Below are 14,034 nucleotides of genomic sequence, written 5' to 3'. Positions count from 1 at the left end.
CCCCACTCCCTCCATCCTTCTCCACCTCCTTTATACTTAATGAGTACAGAATGAGTAGAATGCAATTGATTTCTAATTATTTAGACAAAAGCAAGACCTATGCTTTTGATGGCAAGCTGAACTTAAACTTTGTAGACTGGAAATTCTGAAGAATGATTTTTCCTAAAACCATTATTACAAGCTCACGATAGCTTTCTTTGGTATGTTATTAAAGGCACACTGAAAAAATCACTTGAGAAAAACTACTGCCCAACAACTGTGGCCTAACTATGTAACTATTGCTACATCCAACTTTTCTTCTAGATGTAAACAGTGTTTAACTTATACAATCTTAACATCACCCTATTGCGCAGCGTGCTCCACCTCCACCAAGAGAGTCGATCTGCTCCCCAAGAGTATACATTAGGGGTATACATTAATCCTCACTTACGCATGCTTCCTGTGGAACTCCAGAATCTTTCCTTCGATTCTTTCCTGGTTTGGCAAATACTGGTTTGTTTTAAGGTGTTCTCGATCCTCTGATTCATCGAAATCCCCTATTTCAGCTATTACAGAAAACAAAACAATGTTAGAATAAGAAGAAACAATGGAAAAGGAACAAGGACAGAAAATACTTGGTGAGGAATTACGGAGACCTCAAGAGCCAGAATGTATTTTCCTTTAAGTGCTTCAAATTTGTGCATTACACTTTGTATCCAGCTTCATTTTACAAAAAACTCACATTTATCCCAAGCAGACGTCCTGAGGATTATAGCAGTATTTGAACATCCTTTGGAAAATTTAGACTTCTTTACGGTCAAAGATGTGAGTCTTGTAGAAGACCCCTGAGGTGGTCTAAACATTTCTTCCTTACAGATACCTCACGCCAAACCAGGATACTTCAATTTAATTTTTCTAAGCATATGTAAAATAGTTATGGACAAGCCTCCTTGGGAAGAGGGCAAATTAGATTTTAGGAATTGTCCAAAAATAAATACATAGCAAAAAGAGAAAGCAATGTTATGTGACTATAAATCCCCACAGCGCCTACATCTTGAGTTTCGGTCTCCCCTTCACATATCCACGCCTTTCAGAAACGATGCTGTGGATTTAGGAAGAGATTTACAGAAGAAAAAAGCATGAATCAAAAGTGCAGAACAGCTTCCATCTGACATGAAATGACCAGAAGTCTTTGGCTTGGAAAAGAAAAGCATGAAGCAGGCAGAATGTATGGCATATGTATGTAAAAACTACAAATTGAATAAATAATTTTTAAAAAAATGTTATTTACTTTTTCTGATAACAAAATGTGAAGTTACAATATTAAATTAAAATGCAAAAGTTTTAAAAAGACAAAAGGATACACGTTATCCTACAAACCTCCCAAAAACCAAACTGTGAAGCTCATTTTCACGGAAGGACGCCAGAAATATAAGCAAATTCAGAAATAAGACAAATACATGGAAGCAAAGTTCATCAAGCGCAATTAAACAAAGAGATGCAGAGTCAATCTTTGACTTGGAAAGGCCACATGCAAAGATTACTGGATGGATGCGGCAAAGGAAGTACCACCATATGCTTGCTCCGTTTCTGAGGGCTTCCCCACAGCATCTGCTATCAACTACTGTCAGAGAGAGTGGACTAAATGAACTAATAACCTCATCCAAGGCAGCTGTTCTTAAAAAGAACACAGCAACATCCTGTTTAAAATCAAGCCAGCACACGAAACAATGAGGGAAAAAAAAAACCCCCGAAAGGCACTTTTGTAAAATAATTTATGTTAAAAATAATCATATTCTTTCTCACTTCTGATTTTCTAGTAGGGTAGAATCAAGCTCAGCAAGGCCAGATGCTGAGATTTGCTCACCAGCTCTACACTGCACTGCGGAGTGCAGAACTTAACGCTGGAAAATCATGAGCAAATTTTAATCGTGTCACTCACTGACGGCATACACACAAGATAGATTTGCTCTTCCCATAAATTCACCGTAACTAACATTATTATAATTGTATTATTATATTACAATGCAGAATTATATAACTGATAACTATTTAGCAGTGCACGTGTGAAGAGGTATCAATTAATAGCTTTTGTTTCAAGCCAGCAAGGAGGCACAAAAACCCATTCCTACAGCTCAGGTTACAGGTTTGTAAACACTCTATCATTTGGCTGCTGCTCGAGCTGATTTGGTGTCTGAACCCATTCAAGTTTTTCAACCTGCTTGTCTTAAAGGCCACGTTTTTAGGTCTTTAGGCACGTACAGACTGAGCGAGCAGCAACATGGAGAGCTTCCAAATCAATTGCTTCCCATTTCCATTTGCACTGCCAGCAAGGAGGAAAGCCGCTGACAACCCTACTGTTGAACCTGTTCTGGCACGTTTCCAGTTTTATTTCAGCCCAGTCTCTATACACTTATCTCCCCCCAGCCACAGGGAAATTGAGAAACGAAGCCAAGGAAGCACAGAGGCAGACAGGAGCAGCTGTCTGGAAGATGAGGAGTGCTAGTGACCTGGTTTGCAGAGCCAGGGAAAACAGACAACGCGCAAGGGGTTTGGTTTCGTACAGTCTCCACGAAGCCAAAGTTATCTCGTACATAAGCACCAGCTGTTCCTCACCACAGCGAGCCCTGATGATAATCCCAGTATTTAAAATCAACGGGTTTACTGCATGTTGAGAAGGAAATACCGTGAGACAGAAAATGCTTGTAGTTACCAAAAGCTTCTGTAGGCTATTTAAGTCGGGTTAGCAATAGCAACATCATCTGATGTCACCACAGTTGAGATACTCACATTGCAGAAGGTGAGAGACCAGAAGAGCAGCCGTATTGTCGCTGCAGGTCAGTCGTTCCTCTGCCAAGTCTCTCTTGATTTGCAATGCAAACAGGTACCTGAGAGAGAGTTGCAAGTACCAGAGTTACAAGTACCACCTTGACACGTGAAAGAACGATAAAACGACTGAGCAGTACTTTATAAAACCAGCATCTCCTAATTCTTCCTCTCCCCATGTCCTGGTTTCGGCCGGGACAGAGTTAATTTTCTTCCTAGTAGCTGGTATAGTGTTATGTTTTGGATTGAGTAGGAGAACAATGTTGATAGCAACAACTAAAACCATCAGTGTGGTAAGTAGTGTTTATACCAAGCCAAGGATTTTTCAGCTTCTCATGGCCAGCCAGCAAGAAGGCTGGAGGGGCACAAGAAGTTGGGAGGGGACACAGCCAGGACAGCTGACCCAAACTGGCCAAAGGGATATTCCATACCATATGACATCATGCCCAGTATATAAACTGGGGGGAGTTGGCTGGGAGGGGCGGATCGCTGCTCGGGAGCTAACTGGGCATTGGTCGGCGAGTGGTGAGGAATTGCATTGTGCATCACTTGTTTTCTGTAGACTAATTCTTTTAGTATTATTATTGTCATTTTATTATTATTATTATCGTTATTATTATTTTCTTCTTTTCTGTCCTATTAAACTGTCTTTACCTCAACCCACGAGTTTTACTTTTTTTCAATTCTCTCCCCCATCTCACTGGGTGCGGGGAGTGAGCGAGCGGCTGCGTGGTGCTTAGTTGCCGGCTGGGGTTAAACCACGACACTCCAAAACCAAGATAACACAGAAGCCTTGCTACCAAGGACAGTCAAATCAAGCCAAACAACCCGTGACTAATCCAGTGCAATTTATCAGCATAAAGGAACATGCAGGAACAAGGAAGCAGAAGAAAAACCACGCTTTTAACAAGTTTGATTTGTGAAGTAACAGCAGGTGTAATTTTTAGCTGGGAAAAAAACTTAATGAATACTTCAAGTGACTTTATCTACTAGAACAAAGATGGGAGAACATCACTGATTCTAATATCTTGTTAGGAAAAATAATGAGTGTTTCTGCTAGCACTCAATTAATTTACTCAGTGGTTGTATTTTCCAGGACTATAATGTTAGCAGCCTACAAAGACAGTAAGAAATTAAATTTCCTTTTATTATACTGCTATACTCATTTAACTGAAGTATTTCCCAAATCAGTTGTTAAAGAGGAATAGATTTCTGTTTAACAGTTTTGTATAAGTAATAAGCTGCCTGCAAAACATACAAGGATAGAAGAAAAACGTGGCAGCCTTGAAAGCGTGCTGATAAAGACCGACTTCGTAACCTATTTTAATGTCTTTTTAATTTAAAACCAATTTTAATATATTTTTATGAATGTAATGCTGGCAAGCCTTTTGTGCTTTCCCTTTTACTTGAAAGAAGGTGCAATAAGGACTCCAGTAAATAGACTACAACTCATTACTATAAACCTTTGAACTGACAGACTGATCAATATTCTTTACCAAATTACACCCTGAAAGAGGACAGTAATTTTTTTTAAAAGAAGAATTAATTCTAAAACATTACATATCACATTCTTGAGGCAAAAAGATAATAAAAGGTATACATTTTGAATGTGGGGGTTTTTTTTAATTTTAAAGTACTGTAAGTACGTATTAAAGACTTCTATAAAGTATGCTGTTTTCTGCGTATCTGACTGAGCTGTCTTGGTTTCTTCAACAGACTCACAATAAAGAGTACATATCATTAAATAGCATTATGAAATACCTATGTGCTTTAAGCACAGACCAGAATTCCACAATAAATACTCCATAAAGAGACAAAAATACAGTTCCTGCTCCAAAAAGCTGTATTCCTAATGAAATTCCTACAAGAAACAGCAATTAACATAAGAAAATGGGGAGCAAAGGAAATATTTAGATAGTATTTATCATTAGAAGAGACAAGCGCATCGCATCACATCAGTTATCATGCTGGTTTGCTCTAAAATAAGTCTGAAGGATAAAAAGGAACTTCTGTGGATCTCTAAAAGGAATTCCAATTAAAAGTAGTAAAACTGGGAAAAGCACTAAATGAGCTCTTTAAACACTAAAATCCTGGGTAATGTCCTTGTTACAGGCACAGACTTCAAACCATGTTCCCAGGCGCTAGCAAGTGGATAGCTCTGCTTAATTTACCAAAAATCAGTCAGCAATCAGCAAAAGCGACCCATGATGAGCACTGGTGAAAAACATGAACAGTAAAGCATGTTTGCTAGTTGAAGAATACTTAAAGTGCGGACTTTGGAAGTTTAAATGATAAATCATTTACTAAAATATGTACTGATTATTTTATATAGGTCCTGTTTATAAATTTTAGTATTTCCTCTACACCCTGTCTCTTTTGACACCGTGATGTTTGGCAAGCCCTAACCTGCACTGTTTTCTGTTTTGAAAATGTTTTTTTCCGGTAACATTCATCTGCCAACATGTGTCTGCTAAACGTGAGATGGAGTCTGTGACACTAACAAAAAGTGCTCTTTCGCTCATCTTCAATGTAAGTTTTGTTTGGAAACAGATGCAATGCCCTCCTACTCCCACATTCCTTTTATTTCAGTAGGTAATGCAAATCAGATTCTTCAAAAAATACTTTACCTAGTATATTCCTCTTGCAACTGACCCGGGTCTGGAGGGAAAAACTTTACAGCTAGACGAAGCATTGTAGTCTTTGGTCCTATAAGAAAAGTTAGTCATTTCACAAAAAACTCTCGTTCTTCATAAGCACATGCATATTATGTTTTCCAACATGCAGAGAAATACAACGCACACGAAGTTTAGCTAGCTTTCAGCTTGCCAGCTAACTATAGTGGGCCTATGGGGTATAGATTGCCCGTGTCAACGGAGATACAGCAGATAGTTTTCAGAGGAACTACCTATGCCTTCCAAGAAGGCAGAACTGCCTTCCAAGGCAAGTCTGCAGTCTGAATGCTGTAAAAATAGTTTCATGCAACATGAAAGCTGTAATACCCCAAAGCAACTACTTGACTGCATACAACAGCATCGCAGATGACCCAGTGAGAGGTTCCCAGAAGGGGAGGAGGGTGGAGACGCATCCCACAGGCTCTCCCAACACCAACCGCCACCATCAGAGTTGTCGATGAACTGAACCACAAGTCCGGCTGGACCCAGCTGGCTCCCCGTGGAGATAAAAGTGCGTTTGCAGCCTGCTCCCGGCCTGCCCGTTATTACTCATGTCTTCCCATTTTTAACACTGTTCTCGTCAATCTCGACAACAGGGAGAAAACTAATTTAACGTTTAAATCTAAACGGAATCCTAAGTAACTATTTGGAATAGTCCATAATGCTCTTGTGTAATATTTTGCAACAAAAAAATCCAACTGCAACTCGACCGTGTTAACAGTTTCAGCGTCAGGACTCAGCCTGCTGAACCAGCTGACTCGACACCCACAATACCCTGTGTTTCACCAGTATTTTCGGAGGAACGTTACAGGGTACCACAATCGCTTACCGTGCCACGACTGGGCACCACTGTTCTGCTGCTGTTTTTCCTGTCTTAAAGCAGAAAAGGCTGAGTGTTTTGCAGGCAGTCAGAGCACTAGCCAACCTTTGCTTACAGAAGCCTACTGAGCATCCATCTCACATTTGCAGGCATCCCCTGGACAAGAGAGGCACTGCTCATCCACTGCAGCCCCACACTCCGCCGACAGCATCTCCACTCAACCGCGACAGACCGAGACCTGTCCCCAGCGTGCACCTTCCAACGAGGAGCAAGGATAGTCCGCCTTGAGGATTCAGAGCCAGAGAAAGGCAGGACAAACCAAGGAAAGAAGGACCCCCTCTAAAAGGCAGAGGAACACCTGGGAAGGGAAAAACTGCGACCCCTCTTCTTGCTAGACTCTTCTCCTCCGGGCGCTATGGGCAGCATATCCACATATTTCATGACCTGACTGAACCTCAAAGCCAGCCCTGCTTACGCGTGACCTCCAGAGGTGCCTTCCAGCCCCATCCACCCCAGGACTCTGCGTGCCGCTGTTGTTTCAAAGGAAGCTTAGCCAAATAAAAAAAATAAAATCAAATTTGTTTGAGCATGTTGGTAATCACAAGCCAGCCTGCTCTAATTTATTTTAAGCACCAAGATCTCTTAAAGCTTGGCGAAGTCCAATTTAACCCCATCAACCCCAAAGTACACTTGTGATTTCTTCTGTCCGGAATACCCAATTCCCATATGCCAAACATTCCTCCGCTCACTCTCTCGTTTGCTAATGGGAATAACAAACTTTGCTTTCTGCCAAGTAGCCAGGAGAACTAACTCTCAGACTATCACAGCTGTCAGAAGAGCAGCTCCCAGCCTCTGATCCCAGAATTACCAAAGCTTTGGTGAACAAAAAAACCTAAAATCCGCATCCTAATTACAGTGTAATATCTTGAAATGAAAGGAGGCTGGAAATAACACCCTATAACGATACAGAAAGCTCTCATTTGGCAGAGACTAAAACCACACTAAGGATTTGATAGTTCTTGAGACGTACCAAGTGAGGAAAATAAATAGTTTTAATGATTCCAGTAAAAAGACCAAAAATTTACATCAAATTTCTGAGAATACTCCGAGCCTTTGGAAGGCCTTCACAAGGTTAAGAACAGACCTGCACATTACTCACACCAATCAACTGGAAAGTATTGCTGCAGGAGCAATTTTGGCAGCGTTTCGAGCATCACTTCCATCAAATGACAATGAATATTAAAAACATAATGCTGCATACTTGCTTCTGTAGCACAACTCCTCCAGTTTTTGGTTTTTTAATCTCGCCTTTCCTCTATGAGTAAGTCCCATTCTAATTAGGAAAAGAAACACTGGGCCAGTCTTAACCAAGATGCAGAATTTATTGTAAGAAGCCAAATTTGAGCAAAACCAAGAATAACAACAACAAAAAAGAAGTCAGGAAAAATTACCCATGTGGGTATGGTGAACACAACACTACATAAAACCAGCAACACCTCAGAGAAGGTACCCAAATGCCAACCTGATATTGTGTGCCTGTTAGGAAGTCGAAAACTGGGATCGAAACTCCTTGCCTTCTGGCAAGTCAGTAAAACTGACTGCATTCATTTGAAATTAATCAAAAATAAAATCCTTATCATACAACACAAAGTTCTATATATCTCAGAATAGGTCATTAGCCAAGACTAATTTGAAGTAAATGTTAGTAATCTAGGTCTTTTGTTTTTCGAGACCATGTCAAAGACTCAGAACTGCACACCTACAACTACACAGCAATCACTATCAACATAAACTAACAGGTTTGAGCTGTGTTACCTTAAAGCCCATGATAACATCTAACATTCCCCGACTGCTGGACTAAAAGTTAGAAGGTTAACTCCAAAATGATTAAATTCTAAAAAACCAAACCAAACAAACAAAAAACCCAACCCCAAAAAACCAACAAAGAAGAACATCAACAAAACTTCTTAAAGGGAAAATATAGGAAAAGATCATCCATCCACGCCAAGTTCAGGCATTTCTTAACAGCATGAGCAAACTCACCAAATCTCCTCTTACAGAATTTCCCTTTCCCTTGGGAAACACCCAGCAGCCACAGGCAGAGCAGGGGCACGCAGAAGGGAGCAGACTGCCTTTGCGTGCAGGGCTGCCAGGCTAGCCCACCTGCATCCAGCTGCTACCCGCCGCCCCCAGGGAGCCCAGGCACCGGGGCACCAGGGAAGGGCAGCCCCGGCATGGCCGGGGAGCGCAGAGGCTGAAGCCACGGCAGATGTGGCTAGCCTTGCATAGCTGTATCGTCAGATGTAAACGTCTTTACGTTATTGCAGCTTACTTAGTCCCTTACTTCTGAAACGTCCACATTATGAAGCAGTTAAATTAATTCTCCTCTTAAGGCTTTGTATTCAGCGGTACTGTCAAAGGAGTTCTTAGGAAGATGCTCCTGTGCAATCATACGTCAGCTACCGGATTCAATGACAGAACAGCTTAAATTACTATACATGCAATTAACGTTTTAATTGTAAACATTTTCAAGGCTTTCTAGAGTCATATCTCATTTCAATTTTAAAAATAGCAGAATGCCAGGAAGGGATTCAACTAGCATAAAAATAAAAAAAAAGAGTTCTCACCTGAGCTATCAAAACTTCACAAATCTAAAATTTATTTCAGAACTTGAACATGTGCCACACAACTGACTGGTGTCCCCTACAGATTAAGATTAAAAAACTTTTAAAAGAAATCTTTCAGTGTCACTGGCAACATAACATGGGTGGCAGACCACCAAGCAGCAGAGCCGCCATAAATTTTAGCACATCCCCATGGTTTTAGACAATTTTAGAACAATATATATATCATCAGGGAACACACAGCCATCAGCCTATGGTCTAAGGCTAAGTTTCCCCAATTTATATGGTATAGAAGAGGATACAGAAAGAGTACCCAAGCGGCATCGCAGACCTGTGGTCCAACAGATCTTTTCACTAAGATGTAATTCCTTCCAGCCAGGAGCATTGCAAAAGAAAACAAGCCTAAGTGCATGGAGTATATAAACAGATGGCACTCCAATAACTATTTTGGGGGGTGGGGGGATAGGGAGTGAAAGTATTATATACCCTCCTAAGGAGGCCTTCTTTTATAGCTGGTTTGGCTCTCCTGCTTAAAAAGACAATGTCGGTAAAAGTTAAAACCATGACCTTAAAGTTAAAAAAATCTAGCTGGAATTGGTGATTCCTTATTTTCTGGCAATCAGTTTTTAGGCAGAAGTGTAACTAAAAACTACCTCCCAGTACTAATTTTCAACATTTTTCAATTAAGATTTTGAAAGGAGTAGGAATCCACCACACCCTCCTGATCTTGTTCTTCCACAAAGCCTTTACAATCAGAAACAGAAAACAAGCAAACAGTTTAACCCCCTTCTAAAGGAAAAAAAAAAGTTTGATCTAATCTTTCAACATCAGAAGAACTAGCATACTGTATTCTTCAATTATTTTTAGCCCTTAGAGTGCATCTCACATTACTTTTTAAAGTAGCATAAAGCAAAGATAGCATCGCTACTGCAATATCCTCCTGGCCAAAGAGCAGAAACAAATTTCACAACGGAAGCAAAGAGGACTCTGAAGCTGCAGCCACCCACCAGGTGGGAGATCCCTACCTCTGCGGTCTTAGCAAAGCTGCTCCTGAGCACATTGGAGAGAGTTTCTGAGAATGAGACGGGAACACCCACCCCGCTGAAATTCCCTGCGTGTCAGCAAGCTCTGACTGCAGCTTTTTGCAGCCCTTCTGAAAGGTCTATCAGCTCTCAGACAGGATCTCACAACTGCAGATGCTACCTCCTCCCATGCAACGGGTGCAATAAGCCAGAATATTCCTTTTTCTTTGCACCGTCAAACAACACAACTTACAAAAGCTCAGAAACAGCAAATGTCATGATTCACTTAAACGTAATACCAGCTGACCCAATCTATCTAGATATTTATCACAGAGAAAGAATCATACCTTCAGTAAGTTTCCATTCCACCCGCCCCATACTACATATTAAAAACATCAGGTTTGCATGCCCGAACAGGAACCACTATCACCCCTACCAAGTACAATTTTCAGGGAAGCATAACCAGTAAATCAAGTAGTAATTGTGAAAGCAACCCACATAAAGCAGATGCAAATTAAGGAAAACTTCCTTTTTTAAAACTACTTACTCCGTACTTGTTTAATAACAGGTTTCATAGGTTCCAGCCAAATCTGAAATTAAAGAAAAAAATTACAAACTGACATTCGTATTTGAATACAATATGAAAACATCAAAAGTAAATTCAAATAAAGCAGTAATTTATGAGTATGCATTTCTTCCTCACTGCAGTAATAGAGCAATTCCTTTGCTTTAAAAAAAAGTGTACTTATCTATTTGAATTGACATTTATCATGCATCAATAGAAAAACCACTGATCCGTGCTTAAAGCTCATCTTGACAGAAGAAGAGCCAAGTCAGCAAAAGCACATCACCACTGCCAAGAAGACAGAAATCATGCCAAAACACACGACCGTAGACAGGAGTCAGGCTACAGAATTACAGAAGCTCTGGAGAACATGACAAGGTCCAACTTTTTTTCCCTTCCATGCTTTGTCCTTCTCTCTTATCTACCTACTTAAGGATTTTTACTCAATATTAATTTCCCACAAATTCTTCTCTTTTGACAAGCACATTTTTAAAGACAGACTATTGTTGTTCTAGTAAAAGGAGTATCTGTAAAACTAATGCAAAGTGTTCTGGATGCTCAACTTTTTTTTTTTTTTTTTCTTTCCCCTCACCCTTCCAAACAAAAAATAGTAACAAGACAATTACGTTTGGTCCTTACTAGTTACTTCTCTGTCTGAGAGAGAGCTGAGCATTTTAAGACCCTTATTAGATGCAGAAACACTTTGGACACTTTACAGAAGAAATAGAAACTAAACAAGCTTTACTGTATTTCCTTGGCTCAAGAGCAGCATGTATTAGCGCTATTAGCATTCTCTACGTTCTCAGTCGTATTTTCTCTGTGTGTGAGTCCTAAAACTAGGAAAAGTAATAGAAAAAAAGTAACGAAGACACCGTTTTGGGAACATTTTCTAGTTTAGAAGCCACATGTCCTCTTTGCAAGGTACAGGATAAGCAACTAGGAGGCTTACAGAGTGTCAGTATTTATCTAGATCAATGATTCAAAAAGCTTACAGGTCTATATGTCTGCTGAGGTTTATATTTATTAGAAAGAGGCTCATAATGACTCTTCAGGGAAATTAACTGAAGACTGAATTAACTGAAGATAAATATGAACACTACCAAAATTACACATTGTAATATGATTTTATAAGTGCTCCACAGACTACACTTTGAGTTGATGTTTCCCCTTTCAGAGGGAAGGATGATTTTATTTATGTCCCTGAAGGTGGGAACATCAGCAACTATTTAACTGCTTTATACATTTTTTGAGATTTCACAAGAAGTAGAATCTGATTCCTCCCCTCTGCTTTATTAGCTGTCGTCGTTCTGGTGAGTGAGGCAGATTTACAAGAATCAAAGAGATAATCCTACAGGAGACTCCAGCAGACTTTGAAACTTTTGACACTCAAGCAACGCATTCACCCAACCTTTTTATTATACCGACTTCGTCAGGGAACTGTACATACCCAATATGACTGGATGTTCTGGAACTCAATCCCAAAGTAGTCCGACTCAATCAAATTCAGATGCTTGTAAACTTCTGTCAATAATGTCTGGCCGTAATATTTTGACTAAAGAAGTAAAAAAAGAAAAAAATACAGTGAGATTAATATGAATAAGTTTACAGCAAATTAAAAAAAAAAAAAAAAGGCATCTTTAGAAACCGTAGAAAAATCTCTCAGATTTTTCACATTACTCCTGCCACTGTAACACGCTAACATCCAATATACAGGCATGGCTCCATACAAACAACTTTCACAGAACCAGAGGAACTCAAGCTGGAAGGGGCCGCTGGAGGTCATCTATGTCCAACCTCCTGCTCAAAGCAGGGTCAGCTACGAGACCGGACTAGATCAGCTGCAAACTATTTGCAGCTCCTTCAAAAAACCAGCACCATTTGTTTGTGTAGCTGGACAGCGCGGCTCTCCCCCAGCTGCAGCGGACCGAAGCAGGGGCTGCCAAAACCCTGCTCACGTGCACACCCCCCTTGCTCGTACCAACACCAGGGACCACACGGCCATGCCGCAACTTGCACACCAGCAAGACTTGAAAACTTATGCAGACGCTCTAAGCGAGCCCAAGACAGCGGAGGAAGGCTGGCGCAGGGCGCTTTGCACCCAACCAGAACTTACCCTGACCTAGGAAGCGTTGGCCGGCCCCACAAGAAAGCAAGAGCTGGGCAAGCAGGACTTCACGGGGCCAGGCTGACTGCTGCCAGGGATCACACCGACTGAGCGGAAGCTGCTCATCGCAGCACATCCAAGACCTTTGCTGACAGAACTAGAACTTGTCTTCTACAAAGGAACATCTTTGAAAAACCCTAACCCTAACTTTTTTCTCACAACAGCGTTCAAGAAAACCCAAGGTGATAGAATTTATTCTGTTAATCAAGAAATAAACAGGAAGGCTACAGTTCCCTGCCAAAGAAACCAGTGGGAACCCAAACACTCTCCCCTCGCACCATGCCTTCTGTGTAAAGTCATCTGTGATGAATCCCTCCCTCAAGAAACCCACTCACTAGCCCTTTTCACAGTCAAATTAGGTGCAAAGCCACAAAACAAACATTGGTAGAAAGTGGCTATGGTAATACGGGAGAAAACGGGAAACTTTCACAACACACCCAAAACAACTATGCTTGGGTCTGCCTATTAAAACATACAAGCTTGCTCTCAGCATCTATTATTGCATGACTGTAGCAGCCACCACAAGAAAAACAGCATTTATGACCCCTCACATCAGTCCATCCAGATCACACAGAAAAGAATCCAGAGGGCTTTTGCATCCCTCGGTACCCGTTCCAGCAATGCACAAAAGCTAGCAGGGTGCAGAGGGAGGTAGCGTGGCCACTGACATCCACGTTCTACCTTGGACCATGGAAATGATCCTGCAACTGCAGCGACAGGGTCTGGCATCACGCTGGTCGGCCGGGAGAGCCAGCGGAACACACCTCGGGCATTCATGCCACCGAGGACTTGTTTATTTGGAAAAGCCAGAGTGCCGGAAGACTCTACAACTTTCCCATCAAAGCAGGCACACAGTTCTGTAATTGACTCTTCAAACTCAGAACAGCGTATCTTTTAAAAGTATTAGGTGTATTATAATAAATTAGTAACAGAATTAGAATAATTTAATAACTTGTGCAAATGAAAATATCTAACAGAAAGAATGGGCCACTTCAGGTTAAAATAAAGAGAGTTTAAAAAAGTAAAAAAGACAGTGAAAGTTGGGGAAATTGTTTCACATTACTGAGACGCATAAAAATTCAAGAGTAATTGCTTCTTACAGGAAAGAGAGATTAACTGTCGGTGTTTTTAGAACTGTGCAATTTAGCTCAGTACCTCTGTACCACTTCAAAAAAACCCAAAAACTTCAGTGAGAGAAAGTATGACAGCTCCGCAGTACTGCAAATCCGAAATAGCTTTGGTAATCACACTGCTGTGAACGGAGCTGACTGAATCCAACACTACAACCAAGGAGGAAAGTACAGAAACAGAAGGACAGAGAACGATACAAGATCGGCTCGTCCTTCTCATTCATGCTTTCAC

The 14,034-nt window shown here is 40.9% G+C and overlaps 1 protein-coding gene across 1 annotated transcript in view; it reads right to left on the bottom strand.

The window, feature by feature from the left end:
* Positions 1 to 14,034, bottom strand: part of FARP2 (FERM, ARH/RhoGEF and pleckstrin domain protein 2) — a 79,362-nt gene that overhangs the window by 49,195 nt on the left and 16,133 nt on the right. The window contains 5 exon segments of the mRNA XM_050902390.1: positions 431 to 545; positions 2,770 to 2,867; positions 5,433 to 5,511; positions 10,491 to 10,533; positions 11,956 to 12,060. Of these exon segments, the coding sequence (XP_050758347.1) occupies positions 431 to 545; positions 2,770 to 2,867; positions 5,433 to 5,511; positions 10,491 to 10,533; positions 11,956 to 12,060 (440 nt within the window).

The sequence above is a fragment of the Gymnogyps californianus genome, chromosome 10 (genome assembly GCF_018139145.2).
Source record: "Gymnogyps californianus isolate 813 chromosome 10, ASM1813914v2, whole genome shotgun sequence".
NCBI classification, from domain to species: domain Eukaryota; kingdom Metazoa; phylum Chordata; class Aves; order Accipitriformes; family Cathartidae; genus Gymnogyps; species Gymnogyps californianus.
This window is presented reverse-complemented; position numbering and strand designations above follow the sequence as displayed.